This window comes from Heloderma suspectum, chromosome 4 (genome assembly GCF_057233095.1).
Source record: "Heloderma suspectum isolate Gila_16-S chromosome 4, 16-S_ref, whole genome shotgun sequence".
NCBI classification, from domain to species: Eukaryota; Metazoa; Chordata; class Lepidosauria; order Squamata; family Helodermatidae; genus Heloderma; species Heloderma suspectum.
In genome coordinates, this window is record NC_139461.1 from 254,473,746 (window position 1) to 254,491,562 (window position 17,817).

General features: G+C 50.9%; 1 protein-coding gene across 2 annotated transcripts in view; it reads right to left on the bottom strand.

Annotated features, from left to right (window-relative positions):
• The window catches only part of PLXNA2 (plexin A2), a 611,865-nt gene that overhangs the window by 216,392 nt on the left and 377,656 nt on the right, over positions 1-17,817 (bottom strand). For both annotated transcript variants that reach the window (XM_084853404.1, XM_084853402.1), the window contains one exon: positions 3,693-3,793. In XM_084853404.1, the coding sequence (XP_084709530.1) occupies positions 3,693-3,793 (101 nt within the window). The remainder of the gene's footprint in view (positions 1-3,692; positions 3,794-17,817) is intronic.

The window sequence follows — 17,817 nt, forward strand, 5'->3', positions numbered from 1 at the left end:
TGCCTTCTGTTTTATTTCTGGTATGAAGTGCATCAAAACCCTGATTTGCAGTCCTGGCAGTGGTCTTCAAGAAGGCTCTATTTAAAGTATGTCAAGTGTTTTTATGAGCAGCAGTCATGATGTTTTGTTGTTGCTGCTGCTGCTGCTGCTGATTTAGGATACACACTAGAACCCATTTCCATAGGGCAGCCTGGATCTGCAAAGATTTCTGTGCTCAGATATGGGGATGTGCCTGACTCAAATTCAGCCCTCCAATTAAGGACTTTATCTGGAGAAGAGTATTGTTGCTGGCAGTTTTTGTCTTCATGAATCACAGGGTGTGTGTGTGTGTAGATATGAATTTGACAGTGGCTGCAGAAGCCATGCCGGAGTGGGAAAAGCAGATATGTAACTGACTCGCACAGTTGTTTTTGACGTTTCTGGTGTTAGGTTTAAAAGCGGATCTTGAACATCTTTCCCCTGTGAAGAGATGTGTGGGCTCCAGATACTGTGACAGCGTGTGCATCTCATTGCAGAGAAGATGTGCTAGTTTCCCTTTGGATGTTACATCAGAAGCATGAAAATGAGGTATGTGACTCACTCATGCCTGCCCCTTTCCCTGCTAATGTCTAATGTCAGACGTTAATATCTGCACATTGTTGACAATCTACCAGGTGAACTTCAGGAAGGCACCAAAGATGTCAAGCAGCCCTTTGAGATCTCTGACACTGGTCTGTTCTCTACCATTTGCTTCCCTCATCTCCCAGCTGACCTCTGCCCTCCCTAATGTGGACACATGGGAAAAAAGAAATGCAGAAAATATTATGCTGGAAGTGACCTTATGTCATAGCTCAAATACCTTAATCAAAAGAGTTTGAAATTGTCTGGATAGTCTCCGTGTTCATCACAAAAGCATTGCAACATTGCAAACCAGTGAACATGCTACACATTCTCCTTGCTGGTCAAGGAGCAGGAACCCATCTGGAGTAACAGCAGGTAGAAGGTTCACCTCCCAGCAAAACATGCTTTGCAGTGATTAGAGGGATTTTGTGGGAGTTACTGCCTAAACTCCTGTGGTCTATGCAACATAAGACACATGAGGTTAGGCTAATGTTAATCTTTCTTTCTGGCCTTGGCCACACTTTCTCAAACACATCAAGGAAAAATATACCTGACAATGCAATCCTATGCATGCTTACTTAGAAGTAAGTCTCACTGACCAGGTTCAAATGACACACCACAGCTCATCCTGGGTTATTTAACCCATGATGAGCCATGGTGCCTACAGGCACCAAACTGAATATGCAAACGCTGTTTGGAGGTTGTCATGTTGTGCGTACCCAGTGAGCATGGCTTATGTGAGGGTTAAACAACACTCACATAACCCTAAAACAGTCCTTACATAACCCATGCTTGGAGGGGTTCGCATGACATGACAACACCCACCAAGTGGGTTGCATATTCAAAATGGTGGCTGCATGCACCCCACATACACCACAGCCTCACTGTGGGTTAAATAACCCATGGTGGCCTGTTGTATTGTACCAACACCCTCACTGTGTTCAACAGGGCTTACTTCCTAATAAGTGTATCAGGGTTGCAGCCTGAGCCTCTGTAATGGTAGCAAAGGCGACCTTATAGCCAGCTTAGAGGCAAAAGTCACTAGTCTTGCTCTAGTCCATAGGCAGGACAGGCAGATAAAAGTAAAAGGATGGACTTATGACACGCTTTAAACCTTAAGTTTAAGGTATCCATGGAACAAAACTCAAGGGAAGAAAAGGCTTGAAAAAAATAGGTAGTACCCAGTAGCATATGAAGAGGGAACTAAGATAAAGTTGCACTGGTAGAGAGAAGAGGAGAGAAGATAGAGAGACAATTAATATGGATCCTGACCTGATCAAGATGCACACAAAATTGGTCTTCATGATCTTAAGCATTATTGCCAGCAGTTTCTCTGGTGATGCCACTCTCCCAATGACTCCTTGGGGAGTTCTGCCTCATATCTTGAGAATCATGGCAATAGAAATGGTGCAAAATGTGATTTCAAGGAGATTCAGTTCCAAAAAATTGGGTCTTCAGGAAGGCATCAAAGCACCTGTGCAAATTGTTGTGTGCTGCTTTTAGTTGCTAACTCCAGACTCTGAATGAGCTTTTGTTCCTTTAAAAGATGCATATAAAAAAATTCTGGGTACAGCTTCCCTTGTTCCTTTAGAACATTGATGGGGAAAGCTTTTGCTAAGATGATGCACGCAACTGGAGCTGCTTGGCATTTTGGAAAACCCAGGCCTTATTTTTCTGCCAAAACAGAAGCTGCGCTTTACAGAAAATCTGTCCGCATGTGCTTTACTTTGACTCCAATGTGGTGCTAGAAGTGGCACTAGGAACAGGTTAGAGACAAATGGGGTGTTTTTTGTTTTTTTAAAAAGTGGCAATGAACTTTGAAAATTAGATGCCTTCTGACAATGCGGCATTGAAATTAGCCTGCTATATGTAGGTCTCTGATCCAATCAGGATATTGCATCAGAGCCTTCCTCCCCTCTCTCCCCGTCACTCTCTCAACACCTGCTGCATGGGCATATTGCCAACTGCTATTGTGTGGGTACCCTTTGCCTCTGCCCCAAGTGCTAAACATTTAATAGGAGAGCTGGCATCAGGCCCAAAGAGGGTTTTGGACTCCTTTCTGTAAGTGAACTCCAGGCCTCTCCCTCCTTCAGACTCCGAGCACCCCTTCCGCTTAAGGAAGCATTGCCATTGTTGAAGAGAAAAAGATGCCAAACACCTCAATAATTCAGAGGCACAGCTTCCTCAGCTATCCCCAGGATGTTGCCTAGAAAACCTCTATCCTTTGTCCTAGCAGACATCTTCAAGCTCACAGAATAGCTAGACTAGCAAGCCTGGACAATTTCATTACTTTGCAGGGTTTAAGACAGAGACTGAAGTGCACAGCCTTTCCGAAATTTCTAAGTGGTATTTAAACAGTGATTCTATTAGGTTACAGTCTAAAAGGAAGTGATTGATGCCAGGAAGGACTCTTGGCAGGTGTGTGGCAGCTTGTTTTGCGGAAAAGGAACAGAGGAAAAGAGAACATGAGGTATAGGGAAGACACTGCACTAAGATTAAAGTGGCAATCTTAGGCTAAGATAAGTCGATTGTGGATGGGATTCTGGCTATTCATAGGGTTTGATATAATAAAATGTCTCATGAATGCATTCATTTAATGGCAAAAACACATATCTATGTAATTTGGAAGAGCGTGTGTGTGTGTGTGCAAAATATCAGGAGTCTGAGAACTTTTTCTCCTCCGTTATTTAGTTGGCTAGGTCTTACAATCATATCACAATATCAATCTAATTGAAAATGAGAGTATTATGCTGATGTGACTGACTGTGAAGTTGCAGATAATTCTGCTAACAGAGTCTTTAAAAACAATGCAGTAATTCAGGTAACTAAAGGATGTGTGTAAACTAGATCCAGTGCCCAGATGTCACACTCCGAGTAATGTTACCTTACACTTTTGCATTAATGTCTCCTTTACACAATGGAGAGTCCTTTCTAGATGCTCAATAATATTTATCATACAAAGCTAAGCAATCCCTCTAGAAATGGAGAAATGTTAGGCTTGTATTAATTAAGTAATAATGGTACCACATCTGGAATGAAGAGGTGTTTGGTTTGGCCTTAAGATAATAATCTCCAGTTAATGCTGAACTTACGTATGGTGCAGAGCACACCAGCCACAGTGAGGGTCTCCTGAGCTCAGACATTCTCCACAGGTTGTATACTGTTCACAGGATTCAACAGGAACCTGGGACACCTAGAAAGAAAGGGAACAAAGCAAATATTCAATGCAGTTTCACTCATCTTGTTTGCTTAGTAAATCAAGAAAGCAAGCCACACATAGCTGAACCTTCTGCAGTTAATGAGTGCACACATTTTAAATAAGGCTCACAACATCCTTGGAAAGGTAGATAAATATGTTGCCCATTTCCCCCACTCCTCTCACTGTAATGATGGGAAAAGTGAAGCACAGAAAGGCAGGGCCAGTGTGGATGGAACACAGGCTTCCGGTTAACCATGGTTATCAAATCAGGAACCAGTCTTGGGAATGAATATTGCTTCCTGCCTACACCTTCTCCCTTCCCTGGAGCAAATCCTCACACGCTGCTGCTGTCAAGGTTCCCTTTTGTCCCTGCTGAACTTCAAATAGCCAAATCAAAACACAGACAAGAGGCTTCTATCCACGGCTCTTTAATCCTTTTACTTCAATGGGTCATACAGATGCACATTGTCAGTAACGCACAGTCTACAAAGGAAATGCCTTCAGGGAGTTCAAAGGGAAGCTATGAAGGTTGAAAGTTGCCCACCGTTTGAGAAAAGGTGGGCACGCTTTGCTAACTTAAGGGGTGATGGGGGATCTCCCTCTATCTCATGAGGTTTCTATGTGTACCTGTTCCCGCCGGGCCAATCGGGCAGATCGCCTAAGCTCTGCCCCTGCCATCTCTCTCTTGGCTCTGCGTCTGCTCCTGGCATCTAAGGATTCAGGCTCTCCATGTGCCACCTCTCCCTGTTTGCTGTCTCTCACAGGGGTGTGTGAAGAGAGGCCCACTCCATCCAGCTGGACTATTGAAACCTGAGGAGTCTGTCTCTCCCTGTCTGGAAGAGTCTGGGAAAGCTCCTCCCCCACGTTTTGCAGTTCCTCTTCAGAATCTGAGCTACTCTGCCACTGCATATGCTCAGAGGTACCCCTGACATCATCCCTGCTCCTTTGAGGTCCCCCCTCTTGCTCCCCCATGGGGCCCTGGGCTTGTGGGGGTACTGATGGTGGAAACGGAATAGCAGCAAGGGGCATACAAATGTTCGTCTGGGCCATACCCCTTCCAGTCCACCAAGTATTGCAGGCGCCCTCAGAAAAGGCGCGAGTCCAGGATGTCAGCGACCTCAAACTGCTCCCCACCACCACCACCACCGGAGGTAGGGGGGGCAGTCAGAGCAATGGGGATCACCAGAGACTAGTGGGGAAAGCAAGGAGTGATGAAAAACAGGATGCACCTTCATGGAGGGTGGGAGTGTCAGTCGAAAAGCGACAGGGTTAATCTGGGCTGCAGTTTGGAAGGGGCCCATCCATTGGGCTGTGAGCTTCTTAGTGGGGAGGTGAGAGTAGAGGTATTGGGTGGACAACCAAACCCAGTCCCCAACTTGCAGGGGTGGACCAGGCTGGCGAAGTTGGTCCGCAGCTTCTTTATACGCTGCTTTAGCCTGTTCGATGTAATCCCATAAGAGGTGGTGCACAGAGCGCAATTCCTCCAAGAATTCATGGGCTGTAGACACTGACGCAGGGCTAAGCGAGGAGGGGAATGCTTTGGGATGGTACCCAAGATTGGCAAAGAAAGAAGTTTGGTGGGTGGAGGCATGGCACACATTGTTGTAAGCGAATTCCACCAGAGGCAGCAGGGAAAACCAGTTGTCTTGTTGGTAGTTTACATAACAGCGTAAGTATTGTTTTAGAGTGGCATTGGTGCGTTTGGTCTGCCCATCCATCTGGGAGTGGTGAGCGGAGGAAAGCTGGAACATCGCATTGAGCAGTGAAAGCAATTCCCACCAGAAATATGCCGTGAATTGGGCCCCCCGATCCAAAACAAGCCCCTCTGGCCAGCCATGCAGCTGGAAAACATGTGACAAAAAGAGTTCTGTCGTTTCCCTGGCCATAGGCAGTCCTGAGCACGGGATAAAGTGAGCCATCTTAGAAAACAAGTCCTCCACCATCAGAACAGTGGTCTTACCTTGTGAGTGGGGCAAGTTGGTGATGAAGTCGAGGGAGAGCAGCTTCCAGGGGCCTGAGGGTGTAGGCAGGGGACAGAGTAAGCCCAAGGGGTCTTTTGCTTGCTGACAGGTCTTGCAGGAGGCAACATAAGTTTTGACATTCCAACACACTCGAGGCCACCAAAAGTCCCGCGTAACCCCATGTAAGGTCTTGGAGAATCCAAAATGCCCAGTGGTGGGGGAGTCATGGCACTGATGGAGGACTCTTTCTCTTATGCGTTTGGAAGGCACATAAGCCCTGTGTGAGTGATAAAGCAGTCCTCCTTGCAAGGAGAAGGGGGTAGACTTGGGGGAGCCAATTGCTTGTCCCAGTTCTGCCACCTTTTTGCGGATGAAGGGATCCCAGGCTTGGTCCGTGCGAAGAAGCTCTATCCAAGAGTGAGGTTCTACAGGAGCCACCAAACTTGGGGGGGGGAAGATCAGGGAGGGGAGGGGCTCTCCTCACCCCCTGGCTGTAGGTCTGGCTTATGGGAGAGTACATCCGCCTGTTGGTTGTCAGTAGCTCTCACGTGGCGGATCTTGAGGTTAAATCGTGAAAAAAATAAAAACCACCTAATCTGATGCTGATTTAAGGCTCAGGTGGTACAGAGATGTTCCAGGTTATGATAGTCAGTTCATACTTCAACTGGGTGCTGTACCTCCTCCAAAAGATGACGCCACGTCTCTAAGGCAGATTTTATAGCTAACAGATCTTTCTCCCTGATGGTATAATTCTGCTCAGACACATTTAATTTCCTGGAGTGGTAAGCACAAGGCTGCAACTCACCTCCTGCTGGTCGTGGCTGGAAGAGTATGGCCTCCACCACAAAGTCAGATCTGTCTGTTTGCACTACAAAAGGCTTCCCTGGGTTGGGATGTAAAAGGATTGGCTCAGAGCTAAACAGCCTTTTCAGCTCTTCAAAAGACTGTTGGGCAGAGGCAGCCCAGTGAAAGAGAGATTTCTTGCCTTTGAGGATGTCTGTGAGAGGAGCTGTCAGTCTTGCATAGCCGGGCAGGAACTTTCTGTAGAAGTTGGCAAAAGCCAGGAAATGTTGGAAGTCCTTCTTTGTGGATGGAGCCTTCCAGGAGAGGACAGCTTGGACCTTTACAGGATCCCTCTTGATGCCATCCGCTGAAATAATGTAACTTAGGTAGTCCAAGGATGCTGTCAGGGTGGAAACTGAGCCCATAGAGCCCCAGAGCAGTTCTGATTCTGAGGAAGAACAGCAATCCGTGGGAGAGGAGCTCGCTCATCTCTCACAAGCACAACAGCTGGCAGAGATTCCTCCTGCCAGCATTCCTGGGATAGATAGTGACCCTGGCAGTGAGAGAGCACTGGAGGGGGGCTTGCTGGATGCTCGGCGCAGATGCAGGGAGCGACGACAGATGGAGGGCGCCGAAAGGAGGCGTTGCGCTCGTTTGGCACTCAAACAACGGTCGCGTCCCAAGGACCCAGGGGAAAGAGGGAGGATCTCTCCATAGCCCATAAGTTCAGAGTCCTCCCGTGGTTCCCCTTCAAATGGGGACCAACTGCCTTACCTGGAGCTTAGGCTACTCTGCTATCTTTCACCAGTGCTGTTCCTTGCTTTGCTGCTAGTGATTAGTATCTGAAAGAGTCATAAAGTAATAAAGGAATAAAGTCTCGGAAAGAATCCTCGTCGTCTGTGTTGGCTATTGGTAGGGATGTCAGAGAATTCCGCCACGGATCTCAGTGAGGCCGAATGCCAGTGCATTCGGCCCCCCGAACTCGATGGCGGAACGGCCTGCCCCCCCGCCCCCCCGTGGATCCCCCCCGGGATGAGACTTACCTGGGGCGGATGTTCCGGGCAGCGGCAGCTCCGCCGGCGGCTCTGCTGGCGGCTCTGCCGGCGGCGGCTCCAGTGGCTGGTCTTCCGACCGGCTGCCGCCGCCGCCACCATTTGCAGTCTTGTGGGGTTTTTTTTTTTTTTTTACAAGACATGATAGGCTATGTAAAGATTTATGTAGCCTACAATGGATGGGTAAAACAAACAAACAAATAAACAAACGGCGTACGCAAATGGCGGTGGATACGACTGCCGCCATTTGCGTTCCTTATTTTTGCCCATCTTAGTCTATGTAAATATTTACGTAGACTATGATGGCGAAAATAAAGGGGAACGCAAATAGCGTAGCAGGCGCTATTTGCGTCCCTTTTTGATTCACCGTTTTAGCCTACGTAAATATTTAAAAAGGGACGCAAATAGCGCCCGCTACGCTATTTGTGTTCCCCTTTATTTTCGCCGTCATAGTCTATGTAAATATTTACGTAGATTAAGACGGCCAAAAATAAGGAACGCAAATGGCAGCAGCTGTAGCCGCCATTTGCATACGCGGTTGTTGTTGTTGTTTTTACCCAGAGCCCTCCGTGGCCAGAAATCCGGCTGTGGACGGCTCTGGCCTGGGCCTGGCCGGCTGCTCCGCAGAGCTGCCGCGGAGCACAGCTGGCTGTGGAGGATTCCGGGGTGGAGGAACGGATTGCCTCCCCCCCCTCGAGGATTCTGGGGGGAGGGACAGAATGCCTCCCCCCCACCATCAACATAATCCACGGAAAGGTAAGTGACTTTTGTACATCCCTAGCTACTGGTGGGGACTGCAAGGGGCAGCTAGGGTGCTCCTGACAGCTTGGTCCCCATTCCTCTTCTTTTTTTCTCTCTCTGCTCCTACTGCCTCTGGAAGCTGCCATGGACCCAGCAGTGCAAACTCTTGTGCAAGAGAACCAGGCTGTTTGTGATCAAGTGGCTCAACTGACGACTGCTGTACAGAGTCTGCAAGCTGCAGTTCAACCCCCACCGCCTCCGATTTTCCCCTGCTGCAAGTGCCTGGTGGCTCTGCCAGCGAAGTTTTCTGGTGAGAAAGGACTTTTTCAGATTTTCTGGGCCCAATCGGAGCTGTACATGCGCCTACGACCTGAGGATTTCCTGATGGAACAGGTTCGTGTGGGCTTCATCATTAACCTACTTTCAGGCATGGCAGCTAAATGGGCTACAGGACTTCTAATGACCCCCTGCTTGGGGACTATCAAGGTTTCATGACAGTGATGGCCAGTTTTTTCGGTGACCCCCTGCGCACGCAGACGGCTTCTCGAGAGATTCGCTACCTCAGGCAGGGCAAGGACTCAGTTTCCAGCTACATGACAACTTTTTGCTTGCTGATGCAGGTTTTACAGTGGAATGAAGCTGCACTGGTGGCTCAGTTTTTGGACGGTTTGAACAACGAGATCTTGGATGAGTTGGCATGCACGCCTAGCCCGCCTACTTTGGAGGATCTCATCCAGACCTGCCACCAGATAGATAGTCGGCTGGAGGGGCGCTGGCAGACCCAGCGGGGCACTGGGGGCTGAGATTTCCCTCCTCCCATTCCCCCACATTTCCTGCCCCTCCCCCACCCCCCGCCCCTGTGGTGGGGGCAGAGGAGATCCTGATGCAGTTGGGAGCTACCCGAGCCCTGCTGCCGCCGGAGGAACTGTAGCGGTGGCGTGCGGAGCGCTGATGCTTTCGGTGTGGAAAGCTGGGACATTTCGCCAAAACCTGCCGCGCCAGACACGCAGCCCCACTGCCTCCCCCTCCTCTCCTTCCTCCTCCTCCTGCTCATCCCCAGGCCTGACTAGGCTGCCCCCCAAGCAGTGTGGGGGTCGGTTCCCCACCAGGTGGGTGCCTTCCGCAACCTCCCCACCCTCCCATCTGCTATTGCATGTTCACGTCCGCTCCTCCCAGTGGGGTGGGGTGGAGGCCCTAGCTTTAGTGGACTCTGGGGCTACGACCAGTTTAATGGATGAAACGTTCACTCACTTCCACAAGATTCCTACCCTGCCTCTTCCTGCCCCCTTGGCAGTGGAGACCATTGATGGGCGTGCTCTTTCTTTGGGCGCGGTGACCCGGATTACAGCTCTGCTCACTCGGCGCACCCAGTCCCATGTTGAGCAGATTCAGTTTCACTTGGCCAAGGTTCCCCAATACCCAATCGTACTGGGTGTCTCCTGGCTCTCTAAGCATAATCCTCAAATTTCTTGGGGGCTTCAGCAAGTGGAGTTTGTGTCTCCCTACTTCTGGGAGCATTGCCTCCTGACTGAAGCGCCAGTCCCAGCCCAGGCCTTAACCCTTTCCTCCCCCTCTTTGTCTGCTTCTGGCAGTTCTTCAGCTACTGTGATCCTCCCAGAGAAGTATGCGGCTTTTTGGGATGTTTTCGACAAGAAGGAGGCCGACCAGCTCCCCCTCCCTGCCCTTTTAACTGTGCCATTAACCTCATTCCTGGGGTGACCATCCCCGCCGGCCAGCTGTATTCAATGTCGGAGCCGGAACTTGGAGCTCTGCGGGAGTTTTTGGACACAAACCTCAGACGTGGCTTCATTCTCCCCTCTTTCTCCCCCGCCTGCGCCTCTATCGTGTTTGTGTGCCAAAAATTGGGAGAACTCCGCCCGGTACATGATTTTAGAGAGTTGAATTTGGTCTCGATCCCCGACAAGTACCCCCTCCCCCTCATACCGGAGATGCTGGAGCGCCTGGGGCGAGCCAAGATTTTCACAAAGTTGGACCTGCGTGGCGCCTACAATCTGATTCGCATCTGGGAGGGGGAAGAGTGGAAGACCTGTTTCGGCACCCAGTATGGAGCGTATGAATACTTAGTGATGCTGTTTGGGCTCGCCTGCGCCCCCCCCCCCACGTTTTTGTGTTTTATGAATGCCATCTTCCGGGACTATTCGGACACTTTCCTCATTGTGTATCTCGATTATTATATATTCTGAGGACCCCCACGCCCATCAGAACCATGTCTCTGCTTTCCTCTAGTGCCTCCACGACACCATCTTTATGCCAAGCTGGAGAAATGTGCATTTGACCTAAACTCTTTGGACTATCTCGGCTACATTATCGAAGCTGACGGTATCAGGATGGATCCTGCAAAGGTCCAGGCTGTCCTCTGCTGGCGGGCCCAATCCATCAAGCAGGACTTGCAACATTTTCTGGGGTTTGCTAATTTTTACAGACAGTTCCTGCCCAGCTTTGCTCGGCTGACATCTCCTCTCACAGACCTCCTTAAGGGCAGAAAATCTCCTTTTCATTGGACGGCATCTGCCCAACAGGCTTTCGAGGAACTTAAGAAGCTTTTTAGTTCTGAGCCGATCCTGTTACATTCCGACCCGAGGAAGCCTTTTGTGGTGCAAACTAGGGATGGGGGAGAATTTCTCCCCGAAACCTCAGGGGGCCGAGTGCCAACGCATTCGGCCCCCCAAAATCAGCAGTGAAATTCTCCACCCCCCCGCCCCCCCGGGATGGGACTTACCTTTCATGAATGTCCCTCCCGGTGGCGGGTCCCGGTGGCGGTTCGTCGGGTCTTCGTCAGGGGCGGGGGCAGCAGCCGGTCTTTTGACTGGCTGCCGCTGCCGGCATTACAAGTGCAGTAAAAAAAACAACAACAACCCCGTGATAGGCTACGTAACGATTAACGTAGCCTATCACGGCTAGATCTCCAAAGTCAGCCATGATAGGCTACGTGACGATTAACGTAGCCTATCACGGCTGACTTTGCAGATCTAGCCGTGATAGGCTACGTAAATCATTTCGTAGCCTATCACGGGGCTTTTTTTTTTACTTTTCTTTTGAAGTTTGCGGCCGGGGAGACGGGGCGCTTCTCCCCGGCCTGAATTTCGGCCGGGCGAGGCGGGAAGCCTCCCCCCCGGCCTGAATTTCGGCCGGGCGAGGCAGGAAGCCTCCCCCCCTGGCCTGAACTTCGGGGGTAGAAGCGAAGCACCTCCCCCCCACCGCAAAGCAAGCTGCGAGACCAGGTAAGTGACTTTCGTACATCCCTATTGCGTACGCGCTTTTTTTTTTTCCAAAGTCACCCGTGATAGGCTACGTGACGATTTACATAGCCTATCATGGCTGACTTTGGAAATCTAGCCATGATAGGCTACGTTAATCATTACGTAGCCTATCACGGGGGTGGGTTTTTTTTTTTTTCCGCGGCCGGGTAGACGGGGCGCTTCTACCCGGCCTGAATTTCGCTGGCGAGGGATGGGGCGCCTCCCGCCCGACCTGAATTTCGTCCGGGCGAGGCGGGGCGCCTCCCCCCCTTGCATGAACTTCGGGGGGAGAAGCGAAGTTCCTCCCCCCCACCGCGAAGCAAGCTTCGAGGACAGGTAAGGGACTTTCGTCCATCCCTAGTGCAAACTGATGCCTCTGACTTTGCAGTGGGGGCGGTGCTTTTTCAGCCAGATCGGGCGGGTGGCGGGTTGCAACCCTGCGCTTACCACTCCAGGAAGCTGAACATGTCTGAGAGGAATTATACCATCTGGGAGAAGGAACTTTTGGTCATCAAGTCCGCTTTGGAGACCTGGCGTCATCTGCTGGAGGGGGCACAGCACCCAGTTGAAGTTAGAACCGACCATCGCAACCTGGAACATCTTCAGACAGCCTGTGCCTTAAACCAGCAGCAGATTAGGTGGTCACTTTTTTCCCCCCAGTTCCACCTTAAGATTTGCCACGTGAAGGCCTCCAACAACCTACAAGCAGATGCTCTTTCTCGTAAGCCAGACCTCCAGCCAGGGGGTGAGGGAAATCCCCCCCTCTGATTCTTCCCCCCCAGAGCCTGGCAACAGCTGCAGTACCTCACTCTTGGGAGGAGCTTATTCACTCTGAATAGGCTCAGGAGGCTTTTGTCCACACAAAGGTGGAGGAATTGGCGCTAGCCTCTGCCTGCCCACTCTACCCCCCCACTCTACTCCCTTCTCTTTGCGAGGCGGCCTGCTTTACCATTCCGGCCAGGTTTATGTGCCTTCTAGACCCCTCCACGAGAAGGTCCTCCATCAGTGCCACGACTCCCCCACCGCTGGGCATTTTGGCGTCACCAAGACCCTGCATGGAGTGACACGGGATTTTTGGTGGCCTCGTGTGTGTCGGGACGTCAAGACCTATGTCGCCTCCTGCCCAACCTGCCAGCGGGCGAAGGCCCCCTCAGGCAAGCCCACAGGCTTGCTTCACCCCCTGCCTATGCCCTCAGGACCTTGGAAACTGCTCTCCCTTGACTTCATCACTGACTTGCCTCGCTCACATGGTAACATCACCATTCTGGTGGTGGTGGATTTGTTTTCTAAGATGGCCCATTTTATCCCCTGCTCTGGGTTGCCCACAGCCAGGGAGACAGCGGAGCTTTTTTTGGCACATGTTTTCCGGCTCCACGGATGGCCTGAGGGTCTCATTTCGGATAGGGGCGCCCAATTCACTGCCCATTTCTGGAGGGAGCTACTTGGGCTTCTCCATGTGACGCTCCATCTTTCCTCCTCCCACCATCCACAGATGGACGGTCAGACCGAGCGCACCAATGCTACTCTGGAGCAATATTTGCGCTGTTATATCAATTACCAGCAAGATGACTGGTTTTCCTTGCTGCCTCTCGCAGAATTTGCTTATAACAATGCCTGCCATGCTTCCACCCGCCAAACTCCATTTTTTGCCAATTTTGGTTACTACCCCAAGGCTTTCCCATCCACCCTAGCTCCCTCTTCAGTGCTGGCAGCCCATGAGTTTTTAGAGGAGTTGTGAGCAGTACACCACCTCTTACGGGACTCCCTCGAGCAAGCCAAGACAGCCTACAAGGTCTCTGCGGACCAGCGGCGCCAGCCGGGTCCATCTCTGCAACTGGGGGACTGGGTTTGGTTGTCCACCCAATACCTCCCCTCTCACTCGCCCGCAAGGAAGCTCACGCCTCGCCGCATGGGGCCTTTCCAAATTACAGCCCAGATTAACCCTGTTGCTTTTCGCCTGGCTCTCCCGCCCCCTCCATGAAGATCCATCCTGTTTTTCATTGGTCCTTGCTGTCCCCCCTGGTTTCTGGCGACCCTCATCGCTTGGCCGGCTCCCCCCCTGCCACCAGTGCTGGTGGAGGGGGAGGAGGAGTTTGAGGTCGCGGAGATTCTGGACTCACACCTTTCTCGTGGCTGCCTGCAATATCTGGTGGACTGGAAGCGGTACGGGCCAGATGAGCGATCCTGGGAACCCGCGGAAAATGTGCATGCTCCATTGCTGCTGAGGCGCTTCCACCAGCTCTACCCCCACAAACCTGGGGCCCCAGGGGAGGAGCACGAGGGGGGGCCTCATGGGAGCGGGGATGATGTCAGGGTGGAAACTGAGCCCATAGAGCCCCAGAGCAGTTCTGATTCTGAAGAAGAACAGCAATCCATAGGAGAGGAGCTCACTCATCTTTCACAAGCACAGCAGCTGGCAGAGATTCCTCCTGCCAGCATTCCTGGGATAGATAGTGACCCTGGCAGTGAGAGAGCACTGGAGGGGGGCTTGCTGGATGCTTGGCGCAGATGCAGGGAGCGACGACAGATGGAGGGCGCCGAAAGGAGGCGTTGCGCTCGTTTGGGGCTCAAACAACGGTTGCAACCCAAGGACCCAAGGGAAAGAGGGAGGATCTCTCCATAGCCCATAAGTTCAGAGTCCTCCCGTGGTTCCCCTTCAAATGGGGACCAACTGCCTTACCTGGAGCTTAGGCTACTCTGCTATCTTTCCCCAGTGCTGTTCCTTGCTTTGTCGCTAGTGATTAGTATCTGAAAGAGTCATAAAGTAATAAAGGAATAAAGTCTTGGAAAGAATCCTCGTCGTCTGTGTCCTGAGTTGGCTATTGGTGGGGACTGCAAGATGCAGCTAGGGCGCTCCTGAGAGATGCCAAGTCAAAAGCACATTTCTCCAGTTTTACAAAGAGGCGGTGTTTCCAGAGACACTGTAGGACCGCTTGCACATGTTGTTGATGGGAGTGGAGGTCCAAAGAAAATATAAGTAAGTCATCTAAATAAATGATAAGAAAAATGTCCAAATAGTCCTGGAAAATGGTATTCATAAAATTGAAAACGTAGAGGGAGCAGAGGCTAGGCCAAAAGGCATGACTAAATATTCATAAGATTCGTACCTAGTTCCAAAACAGGTCTTCCACTTATCCCCCTCCTGGATGCGAATCAGTTTATAGGTGCCACACAGGTCCAATTTAGTGAAAATCTTGGCTTGCCCCAGGCGTTCAAGTATCTCAGGGATTAGGGGGAGGGGGTATTTGTCAGGGATAGTAATGGCATTTAGGCTTCTGTAGTCATGGACGAGATGGAGCTCCCTCAATTTCTTCTTCACAAACATGGTGGGAGCGCTGGCAGGGGAAGTAGAGGGGCAAATGAAATTGCGCCACAGGTTAGTGTCCAAAAATTCCCTCAGAGCTCAGAGTTCTGACATAGAGTACAGCCGGCCGGCTGGGATGGTAGCTCCTGGGATCAGATTAATGGCACAGTCATAGGGGCAGTGGGGGGGGGAGCAGTCAGTCAGCCTCTTTCTTGTCGAAAACATCCCAGAATGCCGCATACTGAACCCTGACAAGACCGAGGTACTTTTGGTGGGAGACAAGAGGAGGCTGGGGGATGTTGACCTGGTGTTGAATGGGGTACGGTTACCCTTGAAAGACCAGGTCCACAGCTTGGGGGTCATCTTAGACTCCCAGCTGTACATGGAGGCTCAGGTATCAGCTGTGAGCCGGACAGTGCTGTACCAACTCCATCTGATACAGCTGCTGTGCCCCTACCTTCCTGACCGTCTGCTCCCATCCGTAGTGCATGCCCTGGTCTCCTCTCATTTAGACTACTGTAATGTGCTCTACGTGGGGTTACCCTTGAAGACAGTTCGGAAGCCCTAGCTGGTACAGAACGCGGCGGCTCGCCTGATTAAAGGCAGCCGCCGGTGAGATCACATAACTCCAGTGCTGAAGGAGCTGCACTGACTACCAGTTGTTTTCTGGGCCAAATTCAAAGTGTTGGTTTTGACCTTTAAAACCTATATGGTTCTGGCCCAGCCTATCTTAAGGAGTGCCTCCAGCAACACCAGACAGGCCGCTCAACAAGATCAGCCTCGGATGGCCTTCTGTCTGTCCCATCAGCCAGGACAGCTAGGCTGGTGAGGACGAAGGAGAGGGCCTTTTCTGTGGTGGCCCCCACTCTGTGGAACTCCCTCCCTAGGGAACTCTGCCATGCCCCCTCTTTAATGAGTTTCTGCCATGCATTAAAAACATGGTTGTTCAGCCAGGCATTTGGGGTGGGCTGGGGTAATTTTAGAAATGTGATGTTTTTAATGTTGAATATTATTGTATGAACTGTTTTTATTGTTGTACATGGCCCAGAGTGGCTGGGTGACCGGCCAGATGGGTGATTAATAAATTAAATAAATAAATAAATAAATAAATAAATAAATAAATAAATAAATACTTTTCTGGTAGGATCACTGGTGCAGAAGAACTGCTTGGAGAAGACAAGGAGGGATAGGAAAGGGTTAAGGCCTGAGTTGGGGCCGTCCTCACTCCTGGGAAGCAATGCTGTTGGCAGTAGGGAGATGAGAATTGCACTTGATGAAGCTCCCAAGAGATCTGAGGGTTATGTTTAGAGAACCAGGATATACCCAGCACATTTGGGTATTGGGGCACCTTGGCCAGGTGAAATTGAATTTGCTCGACGTGCCCCTGGGAATGTAGGGTGACTGGAGTTGTAATCTGAGTGACTGCTCTGGAAGAGAGAGGGCGGCCATCAATAGTCTCCACTGTCAAGGGAGTAGGGAGAAGCAGAGCAGAAATGTTGCGTTACCAAGCAAACGTTTTGTCCATGAAACTAGTAGTAGCCCCAGAGTCCACCAGCACCATGACATCTCCCCCCCACACACACTGGTTAGAATGGAGGTGCACAGGAAGCAGCATATGGGACAGGGGGATGTGTGGAAAGCATACCCCAGTTGTGGATGGTGCCTCCTCACTGGAGACCCCCAAACAGACTTGGGGGGTGGCCTAGTCAGGCTTGGAAGGCAGGAGGTGGGGGAGGGGGTGGGGCCGTTGGTCGGGAACAGCAGAATCTGGTAAAGTGACCCTGCTTTCCACACCTGAAGCACCGCTGCTCTGCGCGCCACGGCTCCAGTTCTTCCAGCAATAGCGTGGCTTGAGTTGCTCCCAGTTGCATCGGGGTCTCTTCTGCCCTTGTGGCAGGGCTGCAGGGGGGAGGGGGCAGCAGCCACGGGGGAATAGGAGGAGGAAAATCCCGGTTCACAGAGCTCTTCTTAGCTTGACGATGCCCTTCCAGCCAACTGTCAATCTGTAGACACGATTGGATGAGCTCCACCAGCGTCGGTGGATGTGGTGCCCATGCTAGCTCATCTAACATCTCGTCATTCAAACCGTCCAAAGACTAGGCCACCAGAGCCGCATCATTCCATTGTAAATCCTGCATCAGCAAGCGAAAACTGGTCGCATAGCTGGAAACCGAGTCTTTGCCTTGCTTGAGGCGGCAGATATCCCAAGTTGCCATCTCTGCACGAAGGGGGTCACCAATCCCACCCATCGCAGTCATGAAGCTCTGGTAGTCTGCCAGCAGGGGGTCATTAGTGAGGAGAAGTGCTGAAGCCCATTTTGCCACCACACCTGAAAGCAGGTTAATGATAAACCTCACACGAATCTGGTTGGTCTGGAAGTCCTGCAGCCGGAGGTGCATGTACAGTTCAGATTAGGCACAGAAAAATTGAAATAGTCCCTTGCCACCAAATTTCTCAGGAAGTGCCACTAGGCATTTTTGATGGGGAGGGATTGGGGGTGGAGGGGGTTGAGCAGCCACCTGTAAGGCTTGTACAGCACCCACCAGTTGATTGACCTGATCGCGAAGAGCCTGGTTCTCCTGCGTCAATGTGTTCAAAGCCTGTTCCATGGCGCTGTCCCAGAGTGCAGTCATTGAAAAAGAAACGAAGAGAAGAGAGAGAGACAGAGAGAGAGAGAGAGAGAAAAGAGAGAATGGTGGGCAAGCTGTCAAGATTCCCTTTTGTCCCTGCTGAACTTCAAATAGCCAAATCAAAACACAGACAAGAGGCTTCTATCCATGACTCTTTAATTATTTTACTTCAATGGGTCATACAGATGTAAATGGTCAGTAACTCACAGTCTACAAAGGAAATGCCTTCAGGGAGTTCAAAGGGAAGCTATGAAAGTTGAAAGTGACCCACCATTTGAGAAAAGGTG